Source organism: Argopecten irradians, chromosome 2, assembly GCF_041381155.1.
Source record: "Argopecten irradians isolate NY chromosome 2, Ai_NY, whole genome shotgun sequence".
Lineage (NCBI taxonomy): Eukaryota > Metazoa > Mollusca > Bivalvia > Pectinida > Pectinidae > Argopecten > Argopecten irradians.
The window spans coordinates 64,780,074-64,797,342 of record NC_091135.1 but is presented as its reverse complement, the minus strand read 5'-3'; the positions used below and the strand labels follow the sequence as shown (position 1 = coordinate 64,797,342).

At 35.0% G+C, this 17,269-nt stretch overlaps 1 protein-coding gene across 1 annotated transcript; it reads right to left on the bottom strand.

Annotated features, from left to right (window-relative positions):
- Nucleotides 1–5,854: 5,854 nt before the first annotated feature.
- LOC138316226 (sentrin-specific protease 5-like) lies at nucleotides 5,855–9,567 on the bottom strand. Its single transcript, XM_069257821.1, has 5 exons — nucleotides 8,228–9,567; nucleotides 7,660–7,791; nucleotides 7,033–7,184; nucleotides 6,615–6,717; nucleotides 5,855–6,249 (listed from the first exon to the last, which is right to left on the bottom strand). Exons 1-5 carry the CDS (start codon nucleotides 9,431–9,433, stop codon nucleotides 5,986–5,988), a joined length of 1,857 nt encoding a protein of 618 aa, XP_069113922.1. The 5' UTR covers nucleotides 9,434–9,567; the 3' UTR covers nucleotides 5,855–5,985.
- Nucleotides 9,568–17,269: the final 7,702 nt, after the last annotated feature.

Genomic DNA, 17,269 nt, shown 5'->3' with positions numbered 1-17,269 from the left:
ACAGTATTACTATACGTGTAATGTTGACTTACAGTATACTATACGTGTAATGTTGACTTACAGTATACTATACGTGTAATGTTGACTTAACAGTATACTATACGTGTAATGTTGACTTACAGTATACTATACGTGTAATGTTTGACTTACAGTATACTATTAGTGTAAACGTGTAATGTTGAACTTTACGTGTCTAATATGACTTACAGTATACGTATACGTTGTAATGTTGACTTACTGTATACTATACGTGTAATGTTGACTTACAGTATTACTATAAGTGTAATGTTGACTTACAGTATACTATAACGTGTAATGTGTGACTTTACAGTATACTATTACGTGTAATGTTGACTTACAGTATATACTATACGTATTTACTCAAGTGTTAATGTTGACTTACAGTATACTATAATTACGTGTAATGTTGACTTACAGTATTACTATACGTGTAATGTTGACTTACAGTATACTATACGTGTAATGTTGACTTACAGTATTACTATACGTGTAATGTTGACTTACAGTATACTATACGTGTAATGTTGACTTACTAGTATACTATACGTGTAATGTTGACTTACAGTATACTATACGTGTAATGTTGGACTTACATGTATTACCTATACGTGTAATGTTTGACTTACAGTATACTATACTGTGTGTAATGTTGACTTACAGTATACTATACGTGTAATGTTGACTTACAGTATACTATACGTGTAATGTTGACTTACAGTATACTTATACGTGTAATGTTGTTGTTGACGGCCTCAAGTTTCTCCCTGGGGAGGGGGTCAATTTTACTATAGTTTATGTAGGGAAAACACCTTTTTGAGCATTTTTTGCTCAATTTTCTAAGGAAATGAGTCAAACTTGGTTATAATTATTAGCCTGAGATAGCATTTTAATATCATATCCATATTGGTCCTGGCTGACCCCCTGGGGGCAAAGGGGTGGGGCCAAAAGGGGTCAATTATTCTAAAACTTCAAAAAGCTTTTTTTCTAAAATTCTGAAAATAGTAGAATCAAATACTCTTCATAGATGGATAGGTATTAAGGTCCTTTACAAAAATTGTAAATTATATGACTCTGGGGTCTCACTTTTCCCCCTGGGGAGGGGGTCAAGTTTACTATAGTTTATAAAGGGAAAACACATTTATGAGCATTTTTTGCTTAATTCATAGGAAATGCATCAAACTTGATCAGAATTATCAGCCTGAGATAGCATTTTAATATCATATCCATATTGGTCTTGGCCGACCCCCCTGGGGGCAGAGGGGCGGGGCCAAAAGGGGCAAGTAGGCTAAAACTTCAAAAATCTTCCTCTTAAATTCTGAAAATGGTAGAATCAAATACGCTTTATAGATGGAAAGGTCTTAAGGTGTTTTATGAAAATTGTGAATTATATGACCCTGGGGTCTCATGTTTCCTCCTGGGGAGGGGGTCAAGTTTACTTCAGTTTATACATGAAAAATACATTTATGAACATTATTTCCTCAATTTTCATAGGAAATGAGTCAAACTTGATTCAAATTATTAGCCTGAGATATAGTATTTCAACATCCAGATCAGTCCTCGCGGACCCCCTGGAGGACCAGAGTGGCGGTGTCACATAGGATAAGTATCCCCCATAGGATATGTACCCGGATACTTATCCTATGCATATAGGATATGTATCCCCCCCATAGGATAAGTATCCGCCCCTAGTGGCATCAAACCTAATCTACGTATGACAGTTGAAAATAATGATTTTAACTCATAGAAAGTAAAGATAACTTTATTTTAAGAATGAAGAACTTAAAAGAAGTACTTATGAATATTCATGTTGAAATAATTTAAAAGTTTTTAAATGTATGCAATTTACGATAAATGGCTATATCCAACCTAGTGGTTTCAAATAAATCTTTAACTATATTTTTAACACTAAATATATTATATCTAATTACATTATTATTGTCATAAACTGGTACAATGAATTAGTTTAATTAAAAGGGTTTAATTAGTTTAATTATGTGGTTACAAATATATGTATATATATATTGCAAGACAGATTTGAAAGTTGTTAACTTTTATGCAGATTGATTTTCAATTATTGTATTATAACTGGTACCAATTACCTGTAAGGTCTACCTATCACTTACACAATAATCTATTCATTAAAAACAATAGGCCTATAGGCCAGAGGCAGCGGAGTACCTGTCATGAATGAGATGTGAGGTATATTTATGTAGAATACACAGGCTTGTGTCCAGGCTTGACAGGTGACCATGTGGAGGTTTATATTAAATCATTGAGTCTTAATCTTGATGACTTCAAGTTTAACTGTTGATCAAAAATATATGAATAAAGAATATTGAAAAAAAAACATATAATCACAATCAATTGTTTATAGCTTTTAGCAATTATATAATATTAGTTCCTATATATACAGTACAAATGAATGTTCTTGACTTTCCACTCCCCTAACTTGTGTAAAATATTTATATCTTCATTGTGAAATAACAACCTGCAATCTTATTTACTAATTAATCAGCATTGCTCATTAAATATACTTTAATATATCTTCAATTATTTGAAAACTAAAAAACTTTTTGAATAAGTAAGTGTTTAAACACTAACAATTTTCAAATTTATAAAATTAACCTTACATATAATCTATTCATGAAACCACCAGATAATTTGTCAATAAAGGAATAAAAGATAAATAAGTATTAATTACTTAAAGATGCTCCACTGCTGACAAATGGTATTTTTTTCACTATGAAAAACAGGACCAGACGATTTAGTATTTTTCTTCAGTTACAAAAGCTGAAGTACACCATTACCACCATTGAAAAGTTTGAGCTTCTAATGTTACTTTAATTTAAAAATATAAAAAATAATTATAATTGCATCCCGAAAAAATCCGGTGGCATTATATCCTATATGGAATAAAGAACTGATTGTGCATGCGCCAAAGGCAAAATAAATTATCTTATATCATTTTTTGTGTTAATTAGACTTACGTATACACGATTAAACACTAATTATTGTTCAAATGATGATTATCATTTACATTGTATGCTCTGTCGGTGGTGGAGCATCTTTAAGTTTTTGATGTGTGTGAAATTTTGGTTGTGTGGTTATAGACTTCAGAATTTTCCCCAATAAACCATTCAATCAATTGAAGTAAACGCAAGTTAATTTCTTCCTTTAGCATTATTTTGAACCATTTTAAAAAAAAACCTTAATTATCTTTAAAAAATTATATCTGTAATAATATTTTTTTCAATTTTCAATTTTTCTTTTTCAGAATAAAGGGGCTATATATACCATTGGATATGTATCTACCCTAATCTCTGTAAGATAAGTCAATATCTATAGCCATAGGATATGTATCCCCCCTAACCCATGTCAGATAAGTCAATATCTATAGCCATAGGATATGTATCCCCCCTAACCTATGTCAGATAAGTCAATATCTATAGCCATAGGATATGTATCCCCCCTAACCTATGTCAGATAAGTCAATATCTATAGTCATAGGATATGTATCCCCCCTAACCTATGTCAGATAAGTCAATATCTATAGTCATAGGATATGTATCCCCCCTAACCTATGTCAGATAAGTCAATATCTATAGCCATAGGATATGTATCCCCCCTCACCTATGTCAGATAAGTCAATATCTATAGCCATAGGATATGTATCCCCCCTCACCTATGTCAGATAAGTCAATATCTATAGCCATAGGATATGTATCCCCCCTAACCTATATCAGATAAGTCAATATCAGATAAGTCAATATCTATAGCCATAGGATATGTATCCCCCCCTAACCCTATGTCAGATAAGTCAATATCTATAGCCATAGGATATGTATCCCCCCTAACCTATATCAGATAAGTCAATATCTATAGCCATAGGATATGTATCCCCCTAACCTATGTCAGATAAGTCAATATCTATAGCCATAGGATATGTATCCCCCCTAACCTATGTCAGATAAGTCAATATCTATAGCCATAGGATATGTATCCCCCCTAACCTATGTCAGATAAGTCAATATCTATAGCCATAGGATATGTATCCCCCCTAACCTATATCAGATAAGTCAATATCTATAGCCATAGGATATGTATCCCCCCTAACCTATATCAGATAAGTCAATATCTATAGCCATAGGATATGTATCCCCCCTCACCTATATCAGATAAGTCAATATTTATAGCCATAGGATATGTATCCCCCCTAACCTATATCAGATAAGTCAATATATATAGCCATAGGATATGTATCCCCCCTAACCTATATCAGATAAGTCAATATCTATAGCCATAGGATATGTATCCCCCCTAACCTATATCAGATAAGTCAATATTTATAGCCATAGGATATGTATCCCCCCTAACCTATGTCAGATAAGTCAATATCTATAGCCATAGGATATGTATCCCCCCTAACCTATATCAGATAAGTCAATATCTATAGCCATAGGATATGTATCCCCCCTAACCTATGTCAGATAAGTCAATATCTATAGCATAGGATATGTATCCCCCTAACCTATGTCAGATAAGTCAATATATTATAGCCATAGGATATGTATCCCCCTAACCTATATCAGATAAGTCAATATCTATAGCCATAGGATATGTATCCCCCCTAACCTATATCAGATAAGTCAATATCTATAGCCATAGGATATGTATCCCCCCTAACCTATATCAGATAAGTCAATATCTATAGCCATAGGATATGTATCCCCCCTCACCTATATCAGATAAGTCAATATCTATAGCCATAGGATATGTATCCCCCCTAACCTATATCAGATAAGTCAATATCTATAGCCATAGGATATGTATCCCCCCTAACCTATGTCAGATAAGTCAATATCTATAGCCATAGGATATGTATCCCCCCCTAACCCATGTCAGATAAGTCAATATCTATAGCCATAGGATATGTATCCCCCCCTAACCTATATCAGATATAAGTCAATATCTATAGCCATAGGATATGTATCCCCCCTCACCTATATCAGATAAGTCAATATCTATAGCCATAGGATAAGTATCCCCCCTAACCTATGTCAGATAAGTCAATATCTATAGCCGTAGGATAAGTATCCCCCTAACCTATGTCAGATAAGTCAATATCTATAGCCGTAGGATAAGTATCCCCCCTAACCCATGTCAGATAAGTCAATATCTATAGCCATAGGATATGTATACGTGTTTAATTGATGTATAATCCTCTATGTGCATCATATATTTGAATGATTTTATCAAAACCTGATGTTTTCGTTGAGAGTTTTGAGATATGAATGAGGAAATACTTGTTTTTCAAAGTAAAACTTCACATGATTTTTTAAATTGTTTTTTGAAGCAGTGTATCATACACATAAATTTTGGTAAGTAAAGTATCTAGATCATGTAACAGAAATTCAAATTGAACTCTTTTCGGCTTTTTTTAAATAAACAAATATCAACGTTAATTAACAATCAATGATAAAAAATCATGTGAAGATATGCATAATGGTATGTCAATAAAAACAAAAAATTTGAATTAGGTATAAATATTTGTAATAAATTATGGCAAATAAATAACAATACAATCAACAATGTGGTGAAAAATCAGTGATATCAGCAGTTTCTTTGTTTTACCAAAACACTATTATATGGTACCCATAAATCTGAGAACAATTATGCACTAAAATTCTAAAATTACATCTTTTATTTCTTTTGACAGAACTTCCAAATACAGAAGTTCACCACTGAATATTATATAGATGTGATGTACATTATTTTCAAAAATTTAAGAAGTATATTTTTAAGTAGTGGCATTACTGAACTGTTGTATATAGAACATAATGTCAGTTCCTCGTACATAATATCTTCAGACAAAAACTTAACACAAGTCTGGAAAATGTCATTGTTTAAGGAAAAGTAAATGGGCAGCATTATATACAGTGTATCACAAAAAGTCACATCATTTCATTATTGGCAGAAAACACAGCTCCTCATGTTCTGATCACTTGCTAGACCAACACACTTTTTATGCACCCATTTGCTGCATATCTGACATTGATGTCTCCTTAGCAATTTGGATGATGTTGCAGAACAAAAAGGCAAGTCACATGTTGTTTTGCTGACTTCCATGGACTCTGCTGTAATACGTTTCAGGATGTGTTTCCTGTAGTTACGGGTATGGCACTGTCGCATCACAGCAGGGGAGCAATCTTTCAAAATTGCTTCAGCATTCTAATAAGATTTTAAAAAAATGCTGTTATGTTTCATTTTGATGGAAATACAAAGTTATGTGCATGAAATGCAAAAAAAAAATATATATATATATATATATAAATATAAATGGCTGAATAAATAACTAGAAAATGCTTGTTTATGCTTCGTGCATAAATGTGTAATACTTGTAGCTTGGGTAAATAAATTGGATATATATTGACAATGCTAAACATATGTATCGACTTTCATTCAGATATTGTTTATCAAGTAGAAGTTGGATTTTCTGAATCAATAAAAAAATCTAAGACACTTTGACAATCCTGCTATAAGGTATAACTGTAATTGGTTTCTTAGAATTTTAATATAATATACAGTATGCTTACCATCAGAACAAACACGCCACAGGAGTGACCATCTGATTGTTGATTGGATGTGCTACTGCCAACAGTCCAATGTTGGTCATTCTTTCTGGCTGCCATGAAGTTCCTAAAAAAATAGCATTCATTAAATACTTATTCTTTAACCAAAATTGTGCCCTCTTTAACCTAAACTGTGCCCATTAATTTTCATATTTCACTGTAGTGGCAAAAAATATATTCTTTCCTGAAGTCTGAAGGACTAATGCAGTTTGTTATTCATATGTCACAGATAAAAAGGTCTGAGTATTCAGTACTGTTAAATGATACAGCTCTATGATATTGAATTTGAACAAGGCACAAGAAATAATATATTTCTCATCACTTAGTATCAATGTTATGATATACATAGCTAAATTAAGCTACAATGTATACAACAACTTACATCCAATGTCTACAGAATCTGTCTGTTCTTTCCTTGCATGGTAAGGAATCAAGTAACTCGACAGTGCAGGTGGTCATTGATGCTGCCAGCAGAAACCAATGCTGCTTATGACAAATCGGCAGTAGTACATGTTGGAATTCCTCAAGAGGAATCTAAAAGGAGCAAAGAAAAGCAATTTTAGAGTGATATTTTGTGAAAAAAGGCTTTTTCTTAAAAACAATTTCAAAATATTGTAATAAACTATGCATTACAATACATGTATACCTTTGTTGAAATTTATATGATGTGTAATTTCTGTTAATTATGTGAAGGCCTACTTGATCACAAAAATTTCCACCGTGCAAAATATATTTGTAAATGTATAAAACTATATGTAGCTTAAAGTCTAAAGGTATATTTCACAAAAAATAACATTGCAAATTGCAAAATAAAGCAAATATCCACTTTTACAATGTATGTATATTCATCATATTTAAAAGAATTCAAATTCGCATGAAATTCGGATTTGCAATATGAAAATTGCCAATAGAATAATTCATATGTTTATTCATATAGTTATAGCAATTATACTATATATATATTATACATCAGTTGTCATCAAATCTATAACTCATTCATTGTAATTACCTGGGGATAGAGCCATGCATCATATTGACCATCTTCCCACTTGTTTGCAAGAAAGCAAGGCAGTATGTAGCATCCTAGGTCATGTGCCATGTTGTACTCTGATCTAAGTAGACTAAGGTAAGCATGAATCACCTAAAAAGATATAAAATAAATTAAAGTTATGGTAACGTATTACTGCAATGAAAATATGTTTTATCTTCAATGTTATTGAGTGGTCACTATTTTGGCAATATGCAATAAGTAATCACTACAAGCTTCTAAAATATCATGTTCTCTATCGCTATCATCTTTTTCTGATTTAAATAAGAATATAAATACATTTTTTTGCAATATTGTCTTTGTACCAAATATTGATCTTATTGATTCAAAATATCAAACAACTCTTGTCTTATATCTTTTCCATGACCTATTGTAATATCAAAACCACAATGCACCTTTAAAGAAAATAACAATTATAAGAGCTTAAAGTTAGCATGGAGGATGTACTTTTTAAATTTCTGTTGTATATGTCGAAACGAATTTTCTTATGGAAATGAAATTCAAAGTTTCATGAGGGATGATTACTCACCTGGTCATTAAGCCAGTGATTCTGATACAGGGTGGTGAGGTCTTGTCTATGCAACGTAACATCGCCCACACGCATTTGAAGGGAGGTTTTAGGCATCTTGCTTGGTGAGTTTCTAGATACAAATGTTGATAGAGGCACTTCATCCAATGTTGGAAGTAAGTCCTTAGGGCTAAGGTGATCATGGTATGCTATAGTAAGAATGGCAGACGAGAGTACGAATGGGTCCAACTCGGTTATAAGGTCTACAGTCTTGGCAGGAGATGTCATATACCAGGAAAGCAATGCTGACTCGCAATCCATCATGTCATCCTCAAATCGTTCATCTGCGTCCTTAACAAGAGAGAAGGTCGGTGAATCCAATGCAGACTGAAGATCTTTTGGCTGTTTCACTTGGTACTGTTCGCATCTGGTGAAAATTTCTTCCTTAGTACTGCTGTCAAGTGTATGGACATACTCTGTAATGCTCATTGGTAATGGACCCTTTGTCTTGTCTTCTGCATTTTTCTTCTTGAATACATCAGTGGCTCTTATAGGTTTTGGATGTGAAGCTTTCTTTAATTTCCTCCTTGAAGGCAAGATATGGACTTGATCTCTAGGTTTTATATTCCTGTTCAATCGTGGTTTCTGGATTTGTTGATTTTCTTCTGTGGCATGTGGTACAGCATCCTCTGTTTTCACTGATGGTGATGTAGATGGGGGGGTTGTTTTCACTGTTGATGGTGTAGATGGGGGACTCTGACTTGTGTTGCCATCTTTTGGTGTCCTGTACCTTTTCATATCTTTGATGTTTACCTTCTTCTTTCTTTCCTCCACTCTGTAGACACCTTTGCCAACATCTTCCTGTATTGTGAATGGACCTGTCCACCTACTTTGGATTTTGTCACCTTTCCTGTTCACTCTCCTCTTGTTCTTCAATAGCACTAATTCCCCAGGCTTGAAAATGGTTCCTTCGTTTTTCTGGTCATAATACATCTTCTGTTTCTTTTGTGAGTTTGCGATTTCCTGCGTTGCCTGCTGCTTGGTCTTTACTAGTTCTACAAATGAGGAAATACGAAGGCTTACAACTTCCTCTAACTCCTCTTCAGACATGGGGGACATCGAGGAACTCGTTGATGGAATATCGAGTTGGATAGGTAGAGTTGCCTCTCTTCCGTATGTCAAATAAAACGGTGTCTGTTTAGTGGATGCCTGGCGAGATGTCCTCATTGCAAAGGCAACTTGCTGTAGAAAGAGGTCCCAGTCATTTTGGTACTCATTGACGTACTTTGTGAGGGCACTGCACAAGGTTTGATTATTGCGTTCAGTCAATCAATTTGTCTGAGGGTGGTATGGTGTGGTGACCCTATGGTCGATCTGTAGGCGCTTGCAAAGGTTGTCATTCAAAAGGTTACAGAACTCGCGACCATTGTCTGTGAGGATCACCTCAGGGGTTCCATGTCTGCATATTGTGTCTATAACAAAGGACGAAATCTCGCTAGCATCCTTTGAGGGGATCGCCTTCACTTCTGGCCATTTGGTTAGGTAGTCAGTCATGACAATTATGTACTTGTTTCCTCTTGAAGTTTCTTTCAGAGGTCCAACCAAGTCCATGCCCCACATTCTAAATGCCTTGTTATTCACTGGTATAGGATTGAGGGTTGACGATGCCTTCCCTAACTGGTTCTGACGCTGACATTTATCACACTGTCTGATATGACTTTGGACATCCTTCCCAAGAGTTGGCCAATAGTACCGTGTGTTTACTTTTTCTGCAGTCCTATTTACACCTTGATGCCCACTTAATGGATCCTCGTGGCAGGCTCTCAGGATATGGGTCACTTCCTCTGGTTTTACCACTCTCAATGGTCCATGCTTCTTATGGTTGTAAAAAAGAGTTCCATCAAGTATAGAAAAAGGCCTCACCCTTTTCCTGAAATTGGCCTTAGTGTTGGATTCCTAAAAAAGGAAAAATTAAAATCAATTAGTTCCTAATTTTAAATTTTAAAATTTTAATCAAGACATGATGTAATATATAAAGTGTGAAATTAGTAGAATAGTGCTGCTGATGAGATTGGTAATAAAGATCTAGATATTGGCAAGTTGTTATAGATGATGAAGATAATGATGATGTTGTTCGTAATGATGATGATCGATGTTGATCAAGTTTTTTGATGACATTCTTGATGATGAAGATGATGTTAAAGATGTTAATGTTGTTGAAGATGAAGATGATGATTAACGACGATGATGACATTGATGATGTATAATACTTTGTTGATGAAAATGATGATGTTGTTCATAATCATGATGATGGATGTTGATCAAGTTTTTTGATGACATTCTTGATGATGAAGATGATGTTAAAGATGTTGATGTTGTTGAAGATGAAGATGATGATTAACGACGATGATGACATTGATGATGTATAATACTTTGTTGATGAAAATGATGATGTTGTTCATAATCATGATGATGGATGTTGATCAAGTTTTTTGATGACATTCTTGATGATGAAGATGATGTTAAAGATGTTAATGTTGTTGAAGATGAAGATGATGATTAACGACGATGATGACATTGATGATGTATAATACTTTGTTGATGAAAATGATGATGATGTGTCATAATCTGATGATGATGTGATGTTGATGTTGTAAAGTGTTTGATGACATTGTTGATGATGATGAATGATGATGTTATGACATGTTATGAAGATGTTAGATGTTGTTGTTGAAGATGAAGATGATGATTAACGACGATGATGACATTGATGATGTATATTACATTGTTGATAATAACGACGATGATGATGTTGATGACATTGTTGATGAAGATGATGTTAAAGATGTTAATGTTGTTGAAGATGAAGATGATGATTAACGACGATGATGACATTGATGATGTATATTACATTGTTGATAATAACGACGATGATGATGTTGATGACATTGTTGATGAAGATGATGTTAAAGATGTTAATGTTGTTGAAGATGAAGATGATTATTAACAACAATGATGACAAGGATGATGATGATGATGATGAAGATGATGATGTTAATGTTGTAGATAATGATGGAGATGATGAGTATGATTAAGCAAACATAAATTAAGAGGTATATTTGGAAATATATTCCTAGAGAAAAAGTTATCCGCATATACATTATGTAGATGATAATGATGATCTGATGATGATGATGATGAAGATGATGAGATTGAGCCTGATGATGATGGTAGTTATGCTGATGTAGATGATGCAGTCGTAGATGGTGATAAATGTTTATGACAATGACAATTATGATGGTGAGTGATGATGGAAATGAAGTGGTGAATTAGTAATTGGTGATGTAATAAAAGATAAAAAATAATTAATATGATAGTGATAATCATCATTAAGTGAGAAAAATTGAAAAAAAGATTAGGAGGTTCATATCCAATGCCAATACATATTGATTTATCCGACATAGATTAGGAGGGCGGATACATATCCTATGGCTATAGATATTGACTTATCTGATATAGGTTAGGGGGGATACATATCCTATGCCTATAGATATTGACTGATCTGATATAGCTTAGGGGGGATACATATCCTATGACTATAGATATTGACTTATCTGATATAGGTTAGGGGGTATACATATCCTATGGCTATAGATATTGACTTATCTGACATAGGTGAGGGGGATACATATCCTATGGCTATAGATATTGACTTATCTGACATAGGTAAGGGGGATACATATCCTATGGCTATAGATATTGACTTATCTGATATAGGTTAGGGGGGATACATATCCTATGGCTATAGATATTGACTTATCTGATATAGGTTAGGGGGATACATATCCTATGGCTATAGATATTGACTTATCTGACATAGGTTAGGGGGGGGGGGATACATATCCTATGGCTATAGATATTGACTTATCTGATATAGGTTAGGGGGGATACATATCCTATGGCTATAGATATTGACTTATCTGACATAGGTTAGGGGGATACATATCCTATGGCTATAGATATTGACTTATCTGATATAGGTTAGGGGGATACATATCCTATGGCTATAGATATTGACTTATCTGATATAGGTTAGGGGGGATACATATCCTATGGCTATAGATATTGACTTATCTGATATAGGTTAGGGGGGATACATATCCTATGGCTATAGATATTGACTTATCTGATATAGGTTAGGGGGATACATATCCTATGGCTATAGATATTGACTTATCTGACATAGGTTAGGGGGGATACATATCCTATGGCTATAGATATTGACTTATCTGACCTAGGTTAGGGGGGATACATATCCTATGGCTATAGATATTGACTTATCTGACATAGGTTAGGGGGGATACATATCCTATGGCTATAGATATTGACTTATCTGACATAGGTTAGGGGGGATACATATCCTATGGCTATAGATATTGACTTATCTGATATAGGTTAGGGGGGATACATATCCTATGGCTATAGATATTGACTTATCTGATATAGGTTAGGGGGGATACATATCCTATGGCTATAGATATTGACTTATCTGACATAGGTTAGGGGGGATACATATCCTATGGCTATAGATATTGACTTATCTGACATAGGTTAGGGGGGATACATATCCTATGGCTATAGATATTGACTTATCTGACATAGGTTAGGGGGGATACATATCCTATGGCTATAGATATTGACTTATCTGACATAGGTTAGGGGGGGATACATATCCTATGGCTATAGATATTGACTTATCTGACATAGGTTAGGGGGATACATATCCTATGGCTATAGATATTGACTTATCTGACATAGGTTAGGGGGGATACATATCCTATGGCTATAGATATTGACTTATCTGATATAGGTTAGGGGGGATACATATCCACGGCTATAGATATTGACTTATCTGACATAGGTTAGGGGGGATACATATCCTATGGCTATAGATATTGACTTATCTGACATAGGTTAGGGGGGATACATATCCTATGGCTATAGATATTGACTTATCTGACATAGGTTAGGGGGGATACATATCCTATGGCTATAGATATTGACTTATCTGACATAGGTTAGGGGGGGATACATATCCTATGGCTATAGATATTGACTTATCTGACATAGGTTAGGGGGGATACATATCCTATGGCTATAGATATTGACTTATCTGATATAGGTTAGGGGGGATACATATCCTATGGCTATAGATATTGACTTATCTGACATAGGTTAGGGGGGATACATATCCTATGGCTATAGATATTGACTTATCTGACATAGGTTAGGGGGGATACATATCCTATGGCTATAGATATTGACTTATCTGACATAGGTTAGGGGGGATACATATCCTATGGCTATAGATATTGACTTATCTGACATAGGTTAGGGGGGGATACATATCCTATGGCTATAGATATTGACTTATCTGACATAGGTTAGGGGGGATACATATCCTATGGCTATAGATATTGACTTATCTGATATAGGTTAGGGGGGATACATATATTGACTTATCTGATATTGACTTATCTGACATAGGTTAGGGGGGATACATATCCTATGGCTATAGATATTGACTTATCTGACATAGGTTAGGGGGGATACATATCCTATGGCTATAGATATTGACTTATCTGACATAGGTTAGGGGGGATACATATCCTATGGCTATAGATATTGACTTATCTGACATAGGTTAGGGGGGGATACATATCCTATGGCTATAGATATTGACTTATCTGACATAGGTTAGGGGGGATACATATCCTATGGCTATAGATATTGACTTATCTGACATAGGTTAGGGGGGATACATATCCTATGGCTATAGATATTGACTTATCTGACATAGGTTAGGGGGGATACATATCCTATGGCTATAGATATTGACTTATCTGACATACTGGTTAGGGGGGATACATATCCTATGGCTATAGATATTGACTTATCTGACATAGGTTAGGGGGGATACATATCCTATGGCTATAGATATTGACTTATCTGACATAGGTTAGGGGGGATACATATCCTATGGCTATAGATATTGACTTATCTGACATAGGTTAGGGGGGATACATATCCTATGGCTATAGATATTGACTTATCTGACATAGGTTAGGGGGGATACATATCCTATGGCTATAGATATTGACTTATCTGATATAGGTTAGGGGGGATACATATCCTATGGCTATAGATATTGACTTATCTGACATAGGTTAGGGGGGATACATATCCTATGGCTATAGATATTGACTTATCTGACATAGGTTAGGGGGGATACATATCCTATGGCTATAGATATTGACTTATCTGACATAGGTTAGGGGGGATACATATCCTATGGCTATAGATATTGACTTATCTGACATAGGTTAGGGGGGATACATATCCTATGGCTATAGATATTGACTTATCTGATATAGGTTAGGGGGGATACATATCCTTATGGCTATAGATATTGACTTATCTGACATAGGTTAGGGGGGATACATATCCTATGGCTATAGATATTGACTTATCTGATATAGGTTAGGGGGGATACATATCCTATGGCTATAGATATTGACTTATCTGATATAGGTTAGGGGGGATACATATCCTATGGCTATAGATATTGACTTATCTGACATAGGTTAGGGGGGATACATATCCTATGGCTATAGATATTGACTTATCTGACATAGGTTAGGGGGGGGATACATATCCTATGGCTATAGATATTGACTTATCTGACATAGGTTAGGGGGGATACATATCCTATGGCTATAGATATTGACTTATCTGATATAGGTTAGGGGGGATACATATCCTATGGCTATAGATATTGACTTATCTGACATAGGTGAGGGGGATACATATCCTATGGCTATAGATATTGACTTATCTGACATAGGTTAGGGGGATACATATCCTATGGCTATAGATATTGACTTATCTGACATAGGTTAGGGGGGATACTTATCCTATGGCTATAGATATTGACTTATCTGACATAGATTAGGGGGATACATATCCTATGGCTATAGATATTGACTGATCTGACATATCCTATGGCTATAGATATTGACTTATCTGACATAGGTTAGGGGGGATACATATCCTATGGCTATAGATATTGACTTATCTGACATAGGTTAGGGGGGATACATATCCTATGGCTATAGATATTGACTTATCTGACATAGGTTAGGGGGGATACTTATCCTATGGCTATAGATATTGACTTATCTGACATAGGTTAGGGGGGATACATATCCTATGGCTATAGATATTGACTTATCTGACATAGGTTAGGGGGGATACATATCCTATGGCTATAGATATTGACTTATCTGACATAGGTTAGGGGGATACATATCCTATGGCTATAGATATTGACTTATCTGACATAGGTTAGGGGGGATACATATCCTATGGCTATAGATATTGACTTATCTGATATAGGTTAGGGGGGATACATATCCTATGGCTATAGATATTGACTTATCTGACATAGGTTAGGGGGGATACATATCCTATGGCTATAGATATTGACTTATCTGACATAGGTTAGGGGGGATACATATCCTATGGCTATAGATATTGACTTATCTGATATAGGTTAGGGGGGATACATATCCTATGGCTATAGATATTGACTTATCTGACATAGGTTAGGGGGATACATATCCTATGGCTATAGATATTGACTTATCTGATATAGGTTAGGGGGGATACATATCCTATGGCTATAGATATTGACTTATCTGACATAGGTTAGGGGGGATACATATCCTATGGCTATAGATATTGACTTATCTGACATAGGTTAGGGGGGATACATATCCTATGGCTATAGATATTGACTTATCTGACATAGGTTAGGGGGGATACATATCCTATGGCTATAGATATTGACTTATCTGATATAGGTTAGGGGGGATACATATCCTATGGCTATAGATATTGACTTATCTGACATAGGTTAGGGGGGATACATATCCTATGGCTATAGATATTGACTTATCTGACATAGATTAGGGGGGATACATATCCTATGGCTATAGATATTGACTTATCTGACCTAGGTTAGGGGGGGATACATATCCTATGGCTATAGATATTGACTTATCTGAATATAGTTAGGGGGGATACATATCCTATGGCTATAGATATTGACTTATCTGACATAGATTAGGGGGGATACATATCCTATGGCTATAGATATTGACTTATCTGACATAGGTTAGGGGGGGATACATATCCTATGGCTATAGATATTGACTTATCTGACATAGGTTAGGGGGGATACATATCCTATGGCTATAGATATTGACTTATCTGACATAGGTTAGGGGGGATACATATCCTATGGCTATAGATATTGACTTATCTGACATAGGTTAGGGGGGATACATATCCTATGGCTATAGATATTGACTTATCTGACATAGGTTAGGGGGGATACATATCCTATGGCTATAGATATTGACTTATCTGACATAGGTTAGGGGGGATACATATCCTATGGCTATAGATATTGACTTATCTGACATAGGTTAGGGGGGATACATATCCTATGGCTATAGATATTGACTTATCTGACATAGGTTAGGGGGGATACATATCCTATGGCTATAGATATTGACTTATCTGATATAGGTTAGGGGGGATACATATCCTATGGCTATAGATATTGAACTTATCTGACATAGGTTAGGGGGGATACATATCCTATGGCTATAGATATTGACTTATCTGACATAGATTAGGGGGGATACATATCCTATGGCTATAGATATTGACTTATCTGACATAGGTTAGGGGGATACATATCCTATGGCTATAGATATTGACTTATCTGACATAGGTTAGGGGGGATACATATCCTATGGCTATAGATATTGACTTATCTGACATAGGTTAGGGGGGATACATATCCTATGGCTATAGATATTGACTTATCTGACATAGGTTAGGGGGGATACATATCCTATGGCTATAGATATTGACTTATCTGAATAGGTTAGGGGGATACATATCCTATGGCTATAGATATTGACTTATCTGACA